Raw genomic sequence first — 19788 nt, forward strand, 5'->3', positions numbered from 1 at the left:
GAAGTTACCATGGTTACCAGTACAATTTCACACTGAGTTAACGGTCTAACCGCTTAACCCCGGGTTAGTGGAATGGTGAAAGTGGCCCTAAGGAATATAATATTACCTACATAGGGCACTTCAAACATGTGTTCTATTATCGATGAGTAAGGCTGACATTCGATTGGCATTATTGAAATGTCAGCCTGGTAAAGGGTTAAAATATTCGTATAATAAATAAAAGAAGTTATACAATTTATGTAATTTTATATTTATGACCACGTAATACACACGTAATGCTCTTCGAGCAACACCCATCTCAGCCATAAGACGTCCACTGCTGAACATAGGCCTCCCCCTTAGACCTGCATGATGGGGGGTGAATGCCATAATCGCCACGCTTGGCAGGCGGGTTGGCGATCGCAGTCGAGTACACCGAATTTGAGGGACGCTGCTGCCCGTCCACCGGTGGTCTTGGACGTAGTTTAAGGACATACCCGGGTCCACCGGGTGGGGAGACGGCATTCGTACTATTTCCCCTCTGTCGAAGCATAGGCACAACTGTACCTGTGGCGGTGCGTGTCGTGACTCGTCCGTAAACAAAAAGAGATCGAGGTGTGCAAGATTAGTCTTTGACTTGTGTCATTTTCTATGTATTTGTGTCGTCATTACAGATTGGATTTTGTATGTAGTGAGTGAAACGTGCGACTATGTGCGCGTTTCCCCCCGTAAAAAATGGCAGAATGAATCGTACGGTAAGATATCGCTTGGGCTCCTCCCTTCCGACATGTCGGAAGCCGGTGTTGCTCGAAGTGTAGAATGCTAAAAGTTCACTTTATGTACATTGCACTTTATGCTTTTTAAATTCCTGCAAATATCTGAACTTCATATTACACATTTCGCAAGAATAAGGCTTTTCTCCAGTATGGCTTCGCATGTGTATGTTCAAATGGGTCTTTTGCGTAAACCGTTTTTTGCAGATTTCGCACAAAAATGGTTTTTCCCCCGTGTGTATTCGTTCGTGGCTAATCAAATAACGTTGCTCCACAAATTTCTTATCACACATCTTGCAGGAGAACGGTTTTACGCCAGTGTGATACAAGTTATGTACAGTTAAATGCCCAGCTCGTTTATACCGCTTACCACATATTCCACATGCGTATGGCCTCTCGTTTGTATGTGTTCGTTTGTGCCTATTAAATTTCGAGAAACATACAAACTTCATACTACACAGCGCACAAGTATATACCGTTCCGCCTGTGTGAGTTCGCTTATGAATTTCAAATCTTTCCCGTTGCGTAAAATGTTCCTTACAAATTTCACACGTAATACCCGTGTGGCTAACCTTGTGCATATTTAAGCCGCGGAAGTTCGTAAACTGCTTTTCACATATTTTGCACATATATGGTTTTTCGCCTGTATGAGCCTTTTTATGTTTGTTTAAAAGGCGCACTTCTATAAACTGTTTGTCACATTTTTCGCAGGAATATGGTTTTACTTCAGTATGGGTCCCTCTTCTATGTAAAACTAAAGCGCTAGATTGCGTAAACCGCTTGTTGCACATCTCGCATTTATACGGCTTCTCCCCAGTGTGCGTCCTTATATGCGTCACTAAATTGCCTTTAATCGCAAATTTTCTTTGACATATTTCGCACGAATATGGCTTTACACCAGTATGAACGCGTCCATGAATTTTCAAACAACCAAAAGTTTTAAAACGTTTTTCACATATGTTACACGAATAAGGCCTTTTTTCCGTGTGATTTCGTTTATGTGTAATCAAATACACTTTTTGTGTAAAATGTATTCCACATGTGTCGCAGGGATATGTTTTCTTATCTTTATCACACTCATAGACCGTTGACTTTGTTTTTATTATTTTAGAATTTGTTTGCGTGTGTGTGTTTTGTATATGACGAATCAAGTCATATTTGTGGTGAAATGTTTTTCTGCAAATTTCACACACATGCGCATCTATATTCGAGTTATCCTTCAAGACATTTGTGCTTATTTTGTATTGTGAATTATTTGGCTCAATCGAGCCAGCGTTAGATACATGTATATGGATCATTACATGCCTCATTAAATCCGCCTTCAGAACAAACCCTTCACCACAAAGATCGCACACTAATTCTTTTTTACAGTCTCTAGCGTTATTTTCAGTATCAGATTCCGTTTGAGTATGTGTTGTGTCTGGAGCAGTGTCGTTGCTGGCCAGAGCCTCGTGGTGTTGGATGCGTTCGAGCCGCACGCAGCAGTCTCGGAGCGCGAGCGGAGAGTCTTGACTAAGGACGCGCTCCGGGGACGGTTTTTCTTCAAATACTGAAAGCAAATTATTACACTCTTGTAAACCGTTATTTAAGTATATGGATCATAATATCCTCCTAACGCCCAAGGTCCTACCTATAGTACTTATTCCGTTCGATTCTGCGATCATATATAACCATGGATACCGCCTTTAGGAACATTACCGTTCAAATTCTCGGGCCAAATTAGCACACATACACAATTACGCCTACATTCAAATAAGACGAAGCGTTTACAGAGACTGTAATCAAAGCTGGTAAACGAAATAATAGTCATCTTTAATACACTAATGGTACATAGCTAAGTGTAGATGAAATGCATATAATGTCAATAACTACCAATCAGCGACATTAATCCGCTAATAACCTTCTTGCTGTACGTACTGGCCGCTGAGAGTTCGCGGTCCATATTTGATTAGAATATGACTTGGACAGGGACAGGTTTATGCCATACATTGAAGAACCAGTCAAATAATTCACGTATAATAATTTAATGAAGATTAAAAGATAACTAGTTAAAATGTTGTTATGAAATGACAGACTAACTCAACATAAGTAAATATATCATTGTTGTATAAATGTATTCCGCTATAATAAGTATTTTGTATATTTTATTATCAATCTATATGGCAGTGCGAATTCACGTTCAGGTATAGTCTGACCGTTTTTCTAAGATCAAGTACGCCATAGTAAATGTATGGCGAACTTGATCTTAGAAATCGGACTGGCTATACAGTCTGCAAAATTTACACGGGTACACGAATCGGGTCAAAAATATTTGAACAGGCGGAGTCACAATAAATCCCCACTTTCAGTTCAGAATATTTTATATGTATATAGCCGGTCAAGCAAGTTTGTCAGTAGAAAAAGGTGCAAAATTAAAATTTTGTATAGGACCACAGCCGTTCGCGCGCTTACTTTTTCAAAATTTGCCTCTCTTATAATATTTTAAACTTTCGCGTTTTGAACACATATTAACTCACATTATACGAAACGAAACTGATTTTACGTCGGTAAATCAAGGTAATTGAATATAATTCGCGTTAGACCCGTCTATAATGTGAGTTAATATGTTTGCCGCTCTTGTCTACTGACGGAAATGGCTTGAGAGAGAACCTACATATATGTGACAGTAGAGGGTGGATTCAAATGATCAACATTTTCCGATAATGTGTGTATTTGTTAAATTAATTCAGTGAAAGCATGATAGGAAAAGTGTATCTACATATAGGAGACCGGGTATGATTATCTCACGGGTTATATCTCATGAATAGAACATATTCTAGATATCTTGCCAGACATCCACTCAATTTCATGTCTCTCTAATTGGACAGCTTTTTTCCATAGTTCTCTGCGAATAGCATCTTGTGGGAATCTGAATGGAAAGTAATGTAAAATGACAATACCAAATTTGATTATTAATTTGAAATAACTAGGTAGTTTTTTTAGCTCCATCTCATGAAATAAAAAAGAAAAATACAAATCTGTAAGAAGGAATTTATTACTACATTTATAATTATATAGAAAATACCTAAACCAAACACAAGTTAATAAAATAGTCTACTTCATTTAGCATAACACCATCCCTATTATCCTCGCAATTTAAAAAGTCGTATGTTGTTATGAAAGTCGTATGCAGTTGTTACGTTTTAGCTTAGCACGGTAGTATTGAAAACAAATCGTCATGTTTTTCCAAATTCTACTGCAGTTATCTGTTTACTACAAGTGAAAAGTGATTCCACTGTCCTAGGTATGAACTAAAATAACTTCTGCACCACTTCACGACACATGAATATATTTTTAATTACAATAAAACGTTGTTTTTATAAATCAATTTAGCCATTTGTCACTGACTGTCATCTCGGTCGTACTGAGATTGCCAATCGAGCAGTTTGTAAGTACCGCCTATCGCGGGGTAGTTTGCGTTGGGTCATAATTGAGCGGACATAATACTTCCATGTATAGCATTTCGCTGGTTCGATTAAATTTAAATTATATTCAATTGGAACAGAGTCGCATTTGTTTTGTTTCGTTCAATTTTCAAACAAAACCAAAATCAACTCTATTCCCTGCACTATAGATTCAAATTTCAGTGGCAAATTCTGGATTTTTCATTTAGTATGGCTGGGCCTTAGGAGGTTATGTTCATCTCCGCCTTCAGAGCGGACCTGTCGCTACAAAGATCACACACTAAGGCACTGGTCCCACCGCTCACCGCTGGGCGAGTAACTATAAATATCGCCGTATCTCTTTTATTTACACGGGAGTGCTTATCTTTTGTTCGTGTTTATAGCCGATAGTTCATAGCTTACTAGCTCGCGGTGGGACCAGTGCCTAATTCCAAAGAGAATAGAGTGTATAGAGGGTTATTGTCGTAGTCAATTTTGTAGTCACAGTAGTCGTTTTGTAGTCGCAGCAAACATAGGGAAAAAATGGTTTCAGTCAAATGTCACGAAATTTTAGTATGATGTAAATTTAAGTCTTTTGATAATTTTTTAATAAGGGCACAAATCTCTCAGAAGTGTACTTTCAAAAATAATCAAGTTTATACTTTTATGAGGTGTTTCCTAAAATCAATAAATTGAATTGACAGTATGATACATACTGACAGTTACTGTGGCACCAGCCCCGAAATCCCGAATTTTTTTTTCTTTTTCATACATTTTGGCTGATCAGTAGTCGACGTTTTCGATGGAAAAGCCAAAATTTTTTCCCCGATTTCAGGGTTGGTCCCATAGTAAAAGTAGCTCAGTTTAGCGAGTAAAATCAAGCCCTGGATTTAAAGCCCCATGGTCAGACACACCATTTATATATATGGGTAAATGATTTTTTTAGAATGTCATATATGATTTAAACGCATGTTCTTTCACTTATATGTGTTAAACTGTTAAATACCAATCGGTGTCGCCAACGCCATCTACACGAGTATAGGCCAAAGGTATGGCGACATCTATTCGAGCATGAATTTTTCTTGATTTTCCGAGGTACGTTCTTTCCTTAGACTTTACTTATCTTATACGGAGTTATATATATCTTTGCTTATTCTCTTTTACAGTCTCTAGCGTATATATTCTCAGTATCAGGTCCCGTGTCACTTACTATGTGTTGTGTCTTGGGCAGTGTCGTGGCCGGCGAGAGCCTCGTGGTGTTGGAGGCGTTCTAACCGCACGCAGCAGTCTCGGAGCGCAAGCTCTCGATTGATGAAAGGCCCCCGTGAGACCTTTGATGGCTTTTCTTCAAATGCTGAAAACATATTTGTGCGACTTAGGTCTTGGTGTCGCACACTCAAGGTCTAGGAGAGGTGGTGACCCATTGAAAACTCCGATGTAAATTACTAATAAATTTATTGCGTGTTTTCACAAGAAAGGTACAGACAGTAGTGTCGGGGCCCGTGAGAACATACATGGACGCTAACCCCCCCGCGCGTCCCGCGCGTCGATTCTATTTTGCTGCGTTGTGGGATTAGCCATCCAAGTGTGTTCCCACAGTAATCCCCCCCTTTTTGAAAAAAAAAAGGAAAAAACAAAACACAAAGAGAAACAATCAATTATTACGGAACCTTACTTAAAATTACACTGTTAAAGATAGACACAATTGTTTACACTTAATACAGTTAATACACTTGCTCCGGTATCACATTGCCGGCTCGAGTTGCAGTAGGAGGCGGCAGCGATGCGACGGCTTTGCGCAACCAATTTCTAACATGACTCTTACATCTGGCCCGTAGTATATACGCCAGCACTATGCACAGGACCACGCCAACTGCTATGAGTCCTATTCCCACGTAATTTAGTTTCGCTTCGACCTGCCCGGAGATCGACTGTACTTGGGCTACCGCGATGTTGCTGTTCAGGGACTTCTCGTCTTTACTTTGACCCAGACCCATTCTTCCAAGTAGAATAATGATTAATAAAAATAATAACACAACGTAAGACAGTAGCGCTTACGCTGGTCTCTGATAGAAATTGGTTACGTCCCATCGAAATCGCTATTTAAGTATTACAAAATTGCTTGCATACAAAATACAAAATAAAATTACACAAGATTTATTAAAAAGTATGTCTAATTCAAAACACTACTTAACTAGGTTGCAACCTAAGATATAGCGCTATAGGTAAGTATAATTTAATCACAATTTAATGATTCATTTGCATTACAGCGGACCTCGTAAACATTACTGACGTTGCATCTCGGTCGGCCGAACCGTGCGATGTTACAACAGCAATGCAACTTGGTGCCATAACTATTAAGTAATAAGTCATATTTCAAATAAAGCATAACAGTAGGTAAAACTTGTATTCAGGAGGACTTTGCTTCTTTTCGCAAGAATGCTTAAGTTCCCCTTATACGGAAATCGACACTTAATTACATGACACTATAATATTACACATTAAAAAATAAAATATATATACTAATACTACGGATCGATCCTAAAATCTAATGTGCACATGGGTTAATATCAACTCAATCATCAATTAGAAATCGGACTGGTCTTTTAACAGTCCTTCCGCTGCGTGTGGTCCGAGTCACCGGGACAGGTATGGGCGATGGTGCCGCTGATGGCGTTTCCCGATCCCCCATATCCTGTGACGTACTCCTATTGTCTGTGCTACTTTGATTTTTAGTGACATCTTGGTCAGTATCCAAATTAAGTATAAATGCTGGCTTTAACCTATCGATAGACACACGAGCTTGTCTGCCGGGAAGTTGTATTAAAAATACCTTTTCACCCCTTTCGATGACCTTGTAGGGTCCATCATACGGCGGTTTTAATGGCTTGCGGACCGTGTCGTCTCTAAGGAAAACATGCGTGCACGTGAGCAAGTCATTATGTACGAAAATAGTCCTATCCCGTCTATCTCGCTTGAACGCTGGCTTGAGACTAGAAATGTGATCCCTAATTTTCTCTACCACGCTATAAGGGTCAACGGGGTCCCTATCCCGCGTCGTTTCATAAAACGCTCCTGGCAGACGAAGCGTGCGACCGAACGTCATTTCCGCTGCGCTTATGCCACTGTCGGACCTACCCGCGGTGCGCAACCCGAGCATTACACTTGGAAGCAGATCTACCCATGAGCTTCCGTCTCCGAGCTTTGCCATGAGCGCAGATTTGAGTGACCTATGCCATCGTTCGATACGACCATTTGACTCTGGCCGATAGGGGGTGGTTCTTATCTTATCTACCCCTAACAACTTCATTAGTTCTGCAAATAACCTACTTTCAAATTGGCGTCCTTGGTCGCTAGTTAGCCTTAGCGGACAACCGTAGCGAACAATCCAGCCCTCGTAAATGGTTTTGGCCACTATCTCCGCGGTTATTTCAGTAATAGGGAATGCCTCGGGTCAACGCGTATACCTATCTATGATAGTTAGGAGATACCTATACCCGTTTGAAGTTGTTATCAATGGCCCCACAATGTCTACATGTATGTGTTCGAAAGCTGCTGAGTCGGGGAATGTGCCTAGATCTGACACCGTATGTCGGCTGACCTTCGCCCTTTGACATTGAATACACGACCGAGCCCAATTTCCTACATCCTTATTTACTTCTGGCCAAAAGTAGCGTTTACTAACCATTTTCCTACTAGTCCGTATTCCGGGATGACTTAATGAGTGTAAACTATCAAATATTTTCCGACGGAACTCTAAAGGTAAATAAGGTCGAGCTTCGCGTGTAGAAGTTTCACAAAGGATAGGTTTAGTGCAAGTCGGCAATGTTATTAGTTTGAGTTGCACTTTGCTTGCGTCATTGGGAGTCGATTGCGCCATGCGCAAAACATAGTCATCTTTAGCTTGTGCGTCGGCTAATTCTGAGAAATCTAATACCGACGGGCAATCAATTGTTTCGACTCTAGACAGCGTGTCTGCGACTACATTGTCCTTGCCACTTATATGACGTATGTCTGTAGTGAACTCGCTTATAAAAAGGAGTTGCCTCGCGCGTCTGGGACTTTCCTTGCTGTCGTCACCTACTTTATTAAATACTGTACATAAGGGCTTGTGGTCGGTATACAGGGTCAATTGGCGACCTTCGAACGACTTACGGAAGTGCCTGATTGATAAGTAAATAGCAAGGAGTTCGCGATCGTACGTACTGTACTTAGCTTGAGCGGAGGACAACTTTTTCGAGAAAAATCCCAAGGGTTCCCATGAGTTATTTACCCGTTGTTGAAGGACACTGCCGACGGCAATATCTGATGCGTCACACATAAGGGCTAAAATGGCGTCTGGCTTGGGGTGCGCGAGTGTAGCTGCCTGTTGAAGACCTGCCTTACACTGCGCAAACGCCTCCTCTGCCTTTGTTGTCCACTCGATCTTGGTTTTGTCTTTCTTTTTGGTGTTAACTAAATACTTATCTAGCTCTGCTTGCTTGACGGCTGCGTCCTGAATGTGACCTCTATAAAAATTCAGCATTCCTAGGAATCTGCGCAGCTCTTCCATGGTTTCTGGCTTCGGATAGTCGACTATGGCACTTACCTTATCCTCGAGCGGCTTGATACCTGCCGTCGAGACATGATGCCCCAAAAATTCAACCGAAGAGCGTCCAAAACAGCATTTGTCCAGATTTATCGTGATTCCGTACTTCGTAAACCTCTCGAACACTAAAGCTAGATGTCCCTCATGCTGCTCACTGTTGTCGCTAGCTATGATGACATCATCTAGGTAATTGAAAAGGAAGTCCAAACCTTGAAGTACGGAATTATTCATAAAGCGCTGGAAAGTCTGGGCAGCATTCCTGAGCCCGAAACTCATGCGGGGGAACTCAAATAGTCCGAATGGTGTTATTATACTCGTTTTTTCAATGTCCTCTGGCGCAACGCTAATACAGTGGTACGCGCGGTTAATATCTAACTTAGTAAATATTTGCTTCCCCGCCAGAATATAAGTAAAATCGTGCAATCGCGGAATGGGATACCTATCGGGCTTAGTTATAGCATTAAGCATCCGGTAGTCCCCACAAGGTCGAATGTCGCCATTCTTTTTCGCTACCACGTGTAGCGGACTAGCCCAGGCACTTTTCGATGGGCGACAAATACCTAACTCTTGCATCAATTCAAATTCTTTTTTAACTTTCTTATACCTATCTGGGGGAAGCGGCCTAGCACGCGCAAAAACTGGTGGCCCTGTAGTTTCTATGTAATGTAGCACGTTATGCGGTGCCGTCTCTTTGAAAGAGGCGGGTTTGGTAATTTCCGGGTACTCGGACAACAGTTTACGGAAGGGATGTTCCACGCTAAATGCAAAAATTGAGGGTTGAGTGGTACTTACCATTTTTGCGGCGACCTTGAGGAACGTCGTCAGGTCTATCAACCTACGTGCACTTAAATCGACAACCAGCGTATGATGGGCTAAAAAATCAGCTCCCAAAATAGGCTGCTTAACGTCGGCGACGACGAACTCCCAACGGTACGGTCTGCGTAATTTGAGGTCCAACACTAACGTTTTAGTCCCGAATGTCTTTATTTCCGTACCGTTCGCGGCGTAAAGTTTATATCTCGCGCACTCGTTACTATAAAAACGATTCTTTGGCGGCAAAATCGAAACATCGGCGCCCGTATCGACTAAAAACTTAAGTCCACTTTCCCTATCCGTAACACACAAACGACGGCTAACCGATGTAGTGCAAACCTCCGTCGACGATTGCACCATCGTTTTTAGTTTTCCGAACCCGACGTTTTCCACGCGCACGGCTGGTAGCAACGCTGGGCCTTCTCGCCGAACTTGAAATGATATCGGCAAAGCCAATCTGGGTCGTCCTTGGTACGCCGAGGTTGACCGCGCGAAGAGCTCCTAGCGCGCGATGTTGACCTCCCGTAGCTGCGTCCTCGCTGCCTCTGATTTCTCTGCCGCGACCTTGACCGCTCCATATTTGACATTTGAGCGGTGAGTTTGGCGATCTGTTTAGTCAGGAACGCTATCTCTGACTGCGAAGAGGTTGATGTTGACGCGTTGCTGTCACACAGCGGCTTACCGAATGACGGCGGTTGCTTGACCTCGGAAACGTAGCTATGACGCGTAGCTTCAGTCACATTATCCGCAATAATGGCCAATTTGTCGAGGTCACTTGTTTCTGCCACTGCCAGGACTCCTCGCACGTTCACAGGTAGACGGCCTTGCCACAGAATCCGCAGGGTTTCATCGGGGAAGTTTTCGCGAGCCAGGTCCCTCATTCTATTCAGTAACTGGCTTGGTTTCGACTCACCGAGTTCCAATTCACCGATCAATTTTTCAATTTGACGGATTCTCGTGTCCTCGAACAAGGATAACAGCTTGGCCTTCAGCGCGGCGAACTTGTTTACGGCCGGCGGGCGAGACAGGAAATCCGTAAGCTGCACAATCACTTCCTTAGGCAGCTTGGCGACCACGAGATCGAATCTGGAATCATCCCCCAGCTTCTGCGGCGCGAGGATGGCTTCGACGCGAATAAACCACACTCGCGGCTGATCTGTCCAGAATTCCGGCAAACGGGACGACAGTGAAATTGCCATTATATCGGGTTTGACGTCTGGTGGCTCGGCGTTGGAGGTTGCGGCGGCGCCTCCGTCTGCTGGAGGGGCGGCCGGACGGGCAGCCGTAGGGGCGGCCGGCAGTTGCACCGGGGCTCCTCTCAGGGCTGCTGGTGTATCAGTCATCGCTGACCTTGAGGCTTAAATCTTCGATGTTTGAGAAATCACGTCGGGGTCACCACTGTGCGACTTAGGTCTTGGTGTCGCACACTCAAGGTCTAGGAGAGGTGGTGACCCATTGAAAACTCCGATGTAAATTACTAATAAATTTATTGCGTGTTTTCACAAGAAAGGTACAGACAGTAGTGTCGGGGCCCGTGAGAACATACATGGACTAGCGATGTTACGATTCGACTTCACAAATCGGTTCAAACCGATTTAGGTCTGAAGTCGACTAAATCGACGTGAGTGTTCCGTAAATCGACTTAAGATACGTTCACCCGCTCTAAACGCATCCTTTCATATTTGTTGATGCGTCACTTTCATTTGACATATTGAGGATTAAAATGTACGCAAATCGATTTCAAACCACCATTGCCGCCATTATTGAGTCGAGTCGAAACTTGGTATCTACAGGTAAAGTAAAATGAAACTTATTGTTTATGTTGTAAGGTTCAATTTCGCATGGGCTTAAAGCGATTGATTTGGCGGTATACTTGGATCGGTTTGGCAGTTTTGCGCTGCGTCGATTTGGTAACTCAACGATTCGCGGCAATGACACGAAATCGCACGAGACCGCACGTTCTTTCCTGCTTGCTCGTATAGTGCTTTCCCGTTTTAGCTTTAGAAATTATAAAATTGTGATTTACCGCGCAACAAAACTAAAAAAATATTACAAAAGTTTTAAGTCAAAATTTTTGCTGTCGATCGGATCGAACAAAGCGTAAAATTGACAATTCAATTTCCTCAACTCAAAAGCCCCCTCCACACTTGTGCGCGATTCGCGGCGCGAAGCCGCGAACGCAAGTGTGGCGTCGATGTTCGCAGACAGCGAAATCGACTCCACACTCGCGTTCGCGGCTTCGCCCGCGATTCACGCGCATAGTCTGGAGCGGGCTATAGACTACGGAGCGGTTTGAACTACTGATACTTAAAAAGTAGAAGTTAAATCGACTTGGCCAAATCGGTTTGCAAACCGATTTGGGTTTAAATCGGAGTCGACTTATTCGGTTTGAAAATTTTTCGATTTGGCCCATCACTAACATGGACGCTAACCCCCCCGCGCGTCCCGCGCGTCGATTCTATTTTGCTGCGTTGTGGGATTAGCCATCCAAGTGTGTTCCCACATATTGTTACACTCTTCTGTATTTTTAGGTACTTAAATAAAAGTAAACAAATAATTTCTACATTTTCGGGTAGTTATATTTATTGATTAACCAACCAAATACAAAAGCGCCTGGATCAGTCACTGAACGACCTGACTTTAACCTACATTATTTGATCATGTAATGTTTTCATTTACCCTCATTTGGCTTAAGAAGATCTAATATTTATTTTTAAAAATAAAGGAATGTCTCCTTTAAGTAAAATGAGCCAGCTTAAGGATTTAAGGTAGTTTCCCTCCAGGGCCCGACTTATCTTTCCAACCTGTATATATCAAATGAAAGAGCTCATTGTGAGAATTTCAAATATTTTTTTTTATAATTTTAAAATAAATAGGTTAGAAATTATTTAAGAAAATAGCCAAAAAATTATCATTCCCACCCCCCCTTTATCTCCGAAACTACTGGGTCAAACATTTTGAAAACAATACACAAAATAGTTCATTACCTACAGATGACAGGAAAACCTATTACAAATGTGCAGTCAAGCGGGAGTCGGACTTAATGTACGGAACCCTTGGAACGCGGGTCCGACTCGCACCCGGTTTTTTTGAATTATATTATCAAGAACTCACCATAGTCAGCGACAGCAGGCCGGCTGCCTTCTTGCTCCACACTAGACGTGTGAATGTGGGTCATGACATGCTTCAATAAATCAGACTTTAGAGAAAACTTCTTGCCACAAAGATCACACACCGGTTCAGTCACTCTCTCACAGTCAACTTTAGTGTACATTTCATCTTCAGAATAAGGTTCACTGTCAGTGTGAGTGGTGTCTTGTATGGTGTGCTTGGCAGGGGCTCCGTAGTGGAGGCGCTCGAGCCTTACGCAGCAGTCCTTCAGTGCCGGCTGTGAGGTGTGCTCCTGAGACTCCTGCAGGCAACCGTCCTCGTCAGCTAGCGCCCAGTCTGCTCAGAATAAAACCATGATGATAAGATTATCTTACACAAATCAACCTAGTCTCTTTTAGGCCTGTGTACTAGACAAAAATAGATAAACAGATATAATTGGTATTGACATTTGTTAGTAAAAAATCATTTAGGTACCTGCTATGTATTGAAAAATTTTAGCATTGACAATCTCACAAATATAAATCAGGATAACTTACCGAGGACTACCAGAGATACATCTGGCCGATGTGGATGCTCTGGCCCCAGCACTAACTCTTCCTTTACGACATGGTCAGCATACAGGTCTGACAGCATGGCTGCCTCACTCATTCCATACTCTTCGCTATCCGACGAAGGCTCTTCTTTCACATGCTCTGATCCGAGCATGAGCTCATCCTTTACATCATGGTCAGTATCCACACTAGCCAGCATGGCCGATTCGCTCATGCCAGTCATGCCACACTCCATGCCGTCAGAACACAGTGCCTCCTCCTTTAGCTCATCAGCTAGCTTTTCTGCCTCGCTTACACCATAGCCTGAGCTGTCCGAACATAAGGGCTTCTCCAGCATGTGGTTGGTGTACAGGCCGGCCAGCATCACTGCCTTACTCATGCTGCACTCCTCACTCTCCGAGCATGAGGACTCCTCTTTAATTTGATCCGCACACTGTGTCTCCATCTGACAGTCAGAATGCTGCATATCGTATGTCTGCTCCTTAATGTGCACTGCCAAGTTAAAAAGCATTTAAGTTAGACGAGTATTAAATTTTTGCCCAAAAATATGTATACTTACTTGTAAAATTTCGGAAAAAAGGTTAAAATTGAAATGCAAGATTTTATTTCATAGTTTGTCAAAAGTGAAACTAATTCTGTTAGGTAAGGTCTCTATTTCAGCTTGGGCAAAAATGGTTTCGTATGTCCAGATGTTCTCCTCTACAGGTCGCATTTCTCAACAGATTCTTGTGAAATTTTGTGAGCAGATTTGATGATTAAATCAATTCATTAAATAACTAAACAAGTAAGTAACATATGCAAAAAATTATAAATTAAAATTAAAGACTACAGCTAACTACAATAACTAAAATTATAAATAAAAAACCGGCTCCATGACTAAATATAATTTATTCGTTGATAGTTTTTGGAATTATTTCAAAATAGCAGAGCAGAGCCAAAATAGAGTGTGGGAACACACTTGGATGGCTAATCCCACAACGCAGCAAAATAGAACCTCACCTCTCCTAGACCTTGAGTGTGCGACAAGAGATTAAGTTACACTCGCGAGGTCACAGTAATTCCACCAACAACCTTGATGAAACAAGAAATAAATATATTATGAAATTTCTTGGAGACCGAGCTTTGCTAAGAGTTATTCTTTTGTCAGTGGAGTATCTTCCAGCATTTCCTATCTTGCTCCAGCTCATTGACTCCTTGATAGGACACAACCCCTACTGTTTCTTTCAGTTGTTCTAAAAAGCTGCCTCTGGGTTTTTCTCTACCCCTTTTGTGTCCTATCCCCCCTCCAGGATAGTTTTAAAGAAGTGGTTGTGTTGTATTAAATGTCCAATCATAAAAAACATATAAATCTCAAAAACGCGCGTTTTCACAGAGATAAGACCTGAGTAGATCAATTTTACATCCCCGAAAACCATGGGGGTTAGCAAATTGCATCGAAATTGTTAGAGCTGTTTTGGTAATTCCCGAAATATACATAGAAATACATAAGAATTGCTTATTTAAAGGTGTAAGATGTACCTGGACTTTTAAATTGGTCCCCATACTGCAAAGAGGATTGACATCCTGTAATAGCTTGTTCTCTGTCTGGTGGACATGCAAATTTCGTGGGAACATATCCTGGTTTCATGTTCACTTGTGATACCCGACCCCTTCACATGACACTGCATGTAATTTTCCATATCATTTAGCAAATGAAAAGAACAAAAATATGTAGTTGTAGTAGTCAAAGGTCGGCAAGGGTGCGCTATAGTGTGTCAAAGGACTGTCTCATTTCAAATATAGACAGAGAGAATCATACTATCCTTGTCTTAAACTAGTACCCAAAAGAAAAAGATGAGTATATAGTTTTTTGGTTCCTATTTACTGACAAATTGGTTTGACAAACTATATTTGCCTTATAATATGACGTAAGGCATGTCAAATTATAAGGTAAATATAAATAGATGGTAAATAGCTCACCGTTTCCAACCTCTGGTAACTAGTAGTCCATTGATATGATAGCTAAGGCCAAAACAGGCATAACCTAAAAAAGGCTTAAGTATTTCATTTTAAAACAAAGATTTTGAGTAATGTACGATTCCCACCGACTGGGCTGGGCAGTCGGGCAGCGCCGGAGCGCATTTTCAATGTGCCTAAACATTAGGTGGGTAAGGCAGAAGCGATTGAGTCCGTCTGGACGCGTCCGCGAGTAGCGGACCGGCTTGCTGCCGTACAAATGTGAAATGCGCTTCGACTGCGCCCGTTCGGTGGGAATCGTACTTAATACGGCATCTCATTCATTAAACAATACTTACATCAAAGCGAATTTCACTAAACCATATTGTGGAAGTCGGTATGCATCTAAAAGCAAAAGCTAAAAGTCAAGTTGACATTAATGACATTCGTGATAATGATTGTTATTTTCAAGGGCCCAACCTTTTCTGTTCTCTTTCACGACGCAGCAACTAGTATCATTTCTCTCTCCTCGCTCTTCTAAAATGCCGTTTGTCAAAAAAGGACAACCATACTGTTGACAAGGTGGACTTCAAATCAAGTGTTGCCTTTCTTGATGCGCCCAGGCTGTGTATGTGTGCGTAAAAGCGTATATATTTGTGCTCTTTTAGGGATGTAAAAAGTCGATTTTAATCATGTTATATATCGATAAACGCTACACAGCTGAACGAAATAGCGATTAATTGAAGCTTCAATATCTTCGTTAAACATAAACATAATTAAAATGCTAATGGATAATGAATATATTATAATATAATAATATAATTCAATTATTGCAGAACACCTATTTTAGGAGGTATTTATGTATTTAAATTAAATATCTGAACTTTCCCTTGGTTCCCTGCTGGGGCGTGACTATAAAATTGTGATCTAATAACCACAATAAAGAATAAAAGCGTTTTTGGTCATTTTAGGTATCGTTAAGCTTTGAAGTAAAATTAAAATTGCAAGAAATGTCGATAGTTTATCGATATGACTTTATCGACATGGCTACAGCAACGTGGGCCTCTTTGTTAATCGTACACTAAACAAAAGTGGCAACAGTGACAGCTCGCTGAGACACCGTCTTTATATATTATAAGTCTATGGTTATTTTTTTTTATTCGTCCTTCTAGACAGGTTAAGACCATAAGCCTACTCCTCCATGAGTCCTCCACACTCGGGTGCGAGTCGCGGCGCGAAGCCGCGAACGCGAGTGTGGAGTCGATTTTCGCAGACAGCGAACTCGACTCCACACTCGCGTTCGCGGCTTCGCCCGCGATTCACGCGCATAGTCTGGAGGGGGCTATAGGCCAAACTGCCTCGGATTAAAGGCCGTAACAGACTATCGCACCGCACCGCTCGGAGTAATTAACAATGGAGCCGCCATTAACAGGCGTTCCCCTCTGTCGAAAATAGGCGGCCAATGGTCAACCACATGTCAACCATATGTATGGACTGACTTTTTTTTTTTTTTTCATGACGTACCTATAACCTATACATTTGATGTGCCCCTCCCCCGCAAAAAACGGCAGACTATTTTGTACAAGGCCCCTACCTTTATTGTTCTATTTGACGGCGCAGCAACTAGTATCATTTCTCTCTCCTCGCTCTTTTAAAATGCCATTTGTCAAAAAAGGACAACTATACTGTTGACAAGATGGACTTCAAATCCAAGTGGCCCCTTTTTAGGTGACCCAGGTTGTGCATGTGTGCGTCAAAACGTATATGTGTGCTCTTTTAGGGATGTGAAAAGTCGATTTTAATCATGTTATATATCGATAAACGCTACACAGCGGAACGAAATAGCGATTAATTGAAGCTTCAATATCTTCGTTAAACATAAACATAATTGAAATGCTAATGGATAATGAATATATTATAATGTAATAAAATAATTCAATTATTGCGGACCACCTATTTTAATAGGTATTTATTTATTTTAATTAAATATCTGAACTTTCCCTTGGTTCTCTCCTGGGGCGTGACTACAAAATTGTGATCTGATAACCACAATAAAGAAAAAAAGCGTTTTTGTTCATTTTAGGTATAGTTAAACCTTTGAAGTAAAATTAAAATTGCAAGAAATGTCGGTAGTTTATCGATATGACTTTATCGACATGGCTACAGCAAAGTGGGTCGCTTTGTTAAGTTGCTAACACACTATCGCACCGCACCAAGGTCATTGTGGGACGCACCCATAAGTAAGAGGGAGAAAGAGATATCGCTTTCTCCCTTTTACTTATGGGTGCGTCCCACAATGACCTTGGTGCGGTGCGATAGTGTGTTAGCAACTTTAATCGTACACTAAACAAAAAGTGGTCCCACTGACAGCTCGCTGAGACCCCGTCTCTATATATTATGTCTATGATTTTGTACATAGAGGTACAATAATATAGAGAAGACACAGGGGAGGGGCCAAAATGACCGAACGAGATACACTTATAGAACTTTCAGTAGGAGTAGCAGAGAAAGCGGTACTATTGCTTGTCCTTGTCACAGTCTCACTTTTTGTTTGTTTTTTTTTTATCTTTTTTTTTTTAAGGGGTTTTGTCACGCAGTGACAATGTCACCCATGTGTTTTGTTTGTTCCTCACCTTTTTGTTAGTATGGGCTATGGTGGGCAACAAATAACCCGACCGAATTACGAAGATTGTTTTTGGTATATTGTCAGGAATTTCAAAACGTGTTTTTAATATTGTCGCATTGCGTATGTTTTGTCCCTCACGGAGGCACGCGCACACCACTTCTATAGGATGCTACTTCTATGATTTTGTACCGAACATTTTAGACATGGCGTCTCCGTTGGTTATATCCTCTAAGTATTACCTTTCTTAAAGCCTCCTCCACACTCGTGCGCGAATCGCGGCGCGAAGCCGCGAACGTGAGTGTGGCGTCGATTTTCGCAAACAGCAAAATCGACTCCACACTCGCGTTCGCGGCTTCGCCCGCGATTCACGCGCATAGTCTGGAGGGGGCTTAATACAAAAGTCAACCACGAAATGGATTACCTAGGATTATTTACATTTAAATACGTCACATACCTATGACATGACATAAACAAACAAGGAAAGCTATATAAAAAGTGTTTTTTCAATGTCTTCTCATAATATAATTACATGGTTGGAAAATAACCTTAAAATTAATGTTAATAAACTTTAATAAAACAATATTTATAGAGTTTTATGCGCCCCAAGGGAAACCTAAATGTGTTAGTGCACTACTGTGCAATGAAAACTGTAATCAACAAATAGAACAAGTCTCTTCTATTCGTTTCTTAGGAGTTACTGTGGATTGTCATAATGATTGGAAACAGCCACGGATTTAGAATTAATAATCCGGATTGTGTACACTGGCCAAAAAGTGTGTCCACATGAGAGGTTAAACCTGAGCCCTGCATCTCTTTCTAATTAGGGTGACCAGTGGCGGATTTGCAGTCTTTGCCGCCCAAGGCCCCAAGCCTTGTAGCCGCCCCTTTCTCAGCATCAGCACCCATCATATTGACTACATTTAGATCAGGCAACGAAAAGATATACATGGTGTGTCTGACCATGGGGCTTTAAATCCAGGGCTTGATTTTACTCGCTAAACTGAGCTACTTTTACTATGGGACCAACCCTAAAATCGTGGGAAAATTTTTGGCTTTTCCATAGAAAACGTCGACATCTGATCAACCAAAATGTATGAAAAACTAAAAAAAAAATTCGTGATTTCGGGATTGGTGCTATAAAAAAAGTAGCTCAGTTTAGCGAGTAGAATCGAGCCCTAGATTAAAAGCCCCATAGTCAGACACACCCTGTATTATAGAGGGAAATGCTTGGGACACATTTTTTACTTAGTAACTTTTTAGAGACGGTGGACGGGCAGCAGCGTCCCTCAAATTCGGTGTACTCGACTGCGATCGCCAACCCGCCTGCCAAGCGTGGCGATTATGGCATTCACCCCCCATAAGGGGGAGGCCTATGTTCAGCAGTGGACGTCTTATGGCTGAGATGATGATGATGATGAACTTTTTTAGACTCGTTAGGAGGTGAATATATAATATCTAGTGATATGAAGCGAATCAAAATTTACAATTTAATGTACTTACTATTTTCATATAACTTATGTAACGTAATGCTGCATGCACTGTTAGCTATTAAGCGTTAAATATTTCATTTTATGATGTACGAATTTAAATTAATAATAACCTTTACCTTGTCAATGCCTTCCGGAGCCTTACGCTCCAGAGGTATAAGCTCCGAATAATCAAAGTACCTACCTAATTATAATAAGTGGTGAACGGTGTTGGTCACACATACTGTATATAGTGTTAAAAATACTTTATATTTAAGCCTTTCTTGTAGTGACTGTTTGTTTACCTAAATAAATAAATAAAAAAAAAACATATCAAAAGTCCCCTTGAGCGGGGACCCCCCTATGGTTTGGTTTGAAGGTCACATTTTTCGATTTTTCGCTTATTACATCTCAGAAACTACACGTCATTATTCATTTTAAGTGACAGTTTTACCAATAACATTGACTTTTTATCCTACAAAACCATCCAAAAAATCTAGAAAAGAAACATAAGAAAAACATTT

At 41.4% G+C, this 19788-nt stretch overlaps 1 protein-coding gene across 1 annotated transcript; it reads right to left on the reverse strand.

Moving 5' to 3' along the window:
- Positions 1–486: 486 nt before the first annotated feature.
- Positions 487–12784, reverse strand: LOC134677018 (zinc finger protein ZFP2-like). The gene is made up of 3 exons (XM_063535432.1): positions 12690–12784; positions 5385–5528; positions 487–2301 (listed from the first exon to the last, which is right to left on the reverse strand). Exons 1-3 carry the CDS (start codon positions 12751–12753, stop codon positions 815–817), a joined length of 1695 nt encoding a protein of 564 aa, XP_063391502.1. The 5' UTR covers positions 12754–12784; the 3' UTR covers positions 487–814.
- Between the last annotated feature and the right edge of the window lie 7004 nt (positions 12785–19788).

This window comes from Cydia fagiglandana, chromosome 25 (assembly GCF_963556715.1).
Source record: "Cydia fagiglandana chromosome 25, ilCydFagi1.1, whole genome shotgun sequence".
Lineage (NCBI taxonomy): Eukaryota > Metazoa > Arthropoda > Insecta > Lepidoptera > Tortricidae > Cydia > Cydia fagiglandana.

Excerpts from the sequence above, each read along its gene's own strand:
- LOC134677018 (XM_063535432.1), bottom strand. The coding sequence starts at position 12,753 with ATGACCCACATTCACACGTCTAGTGTGGAGCAAGAAGGCAGCCGGCCT. Across the intron at positions 5,529-12,689 it reads GCCTGCTGTCGCTGACTATG|CATTTGAAGAAAAGCCATCA; the intron begins GTGAGTTCTTGA and ends ATATGTTTTCAG. Across the intron at positions 2,302-5,384 it reads TGCCCAAGACACAACACATA|TATTTGAAGAAAAACCGTCC; the intron begins GTAAGTGACACG and ends ATTTGCTTTCAG.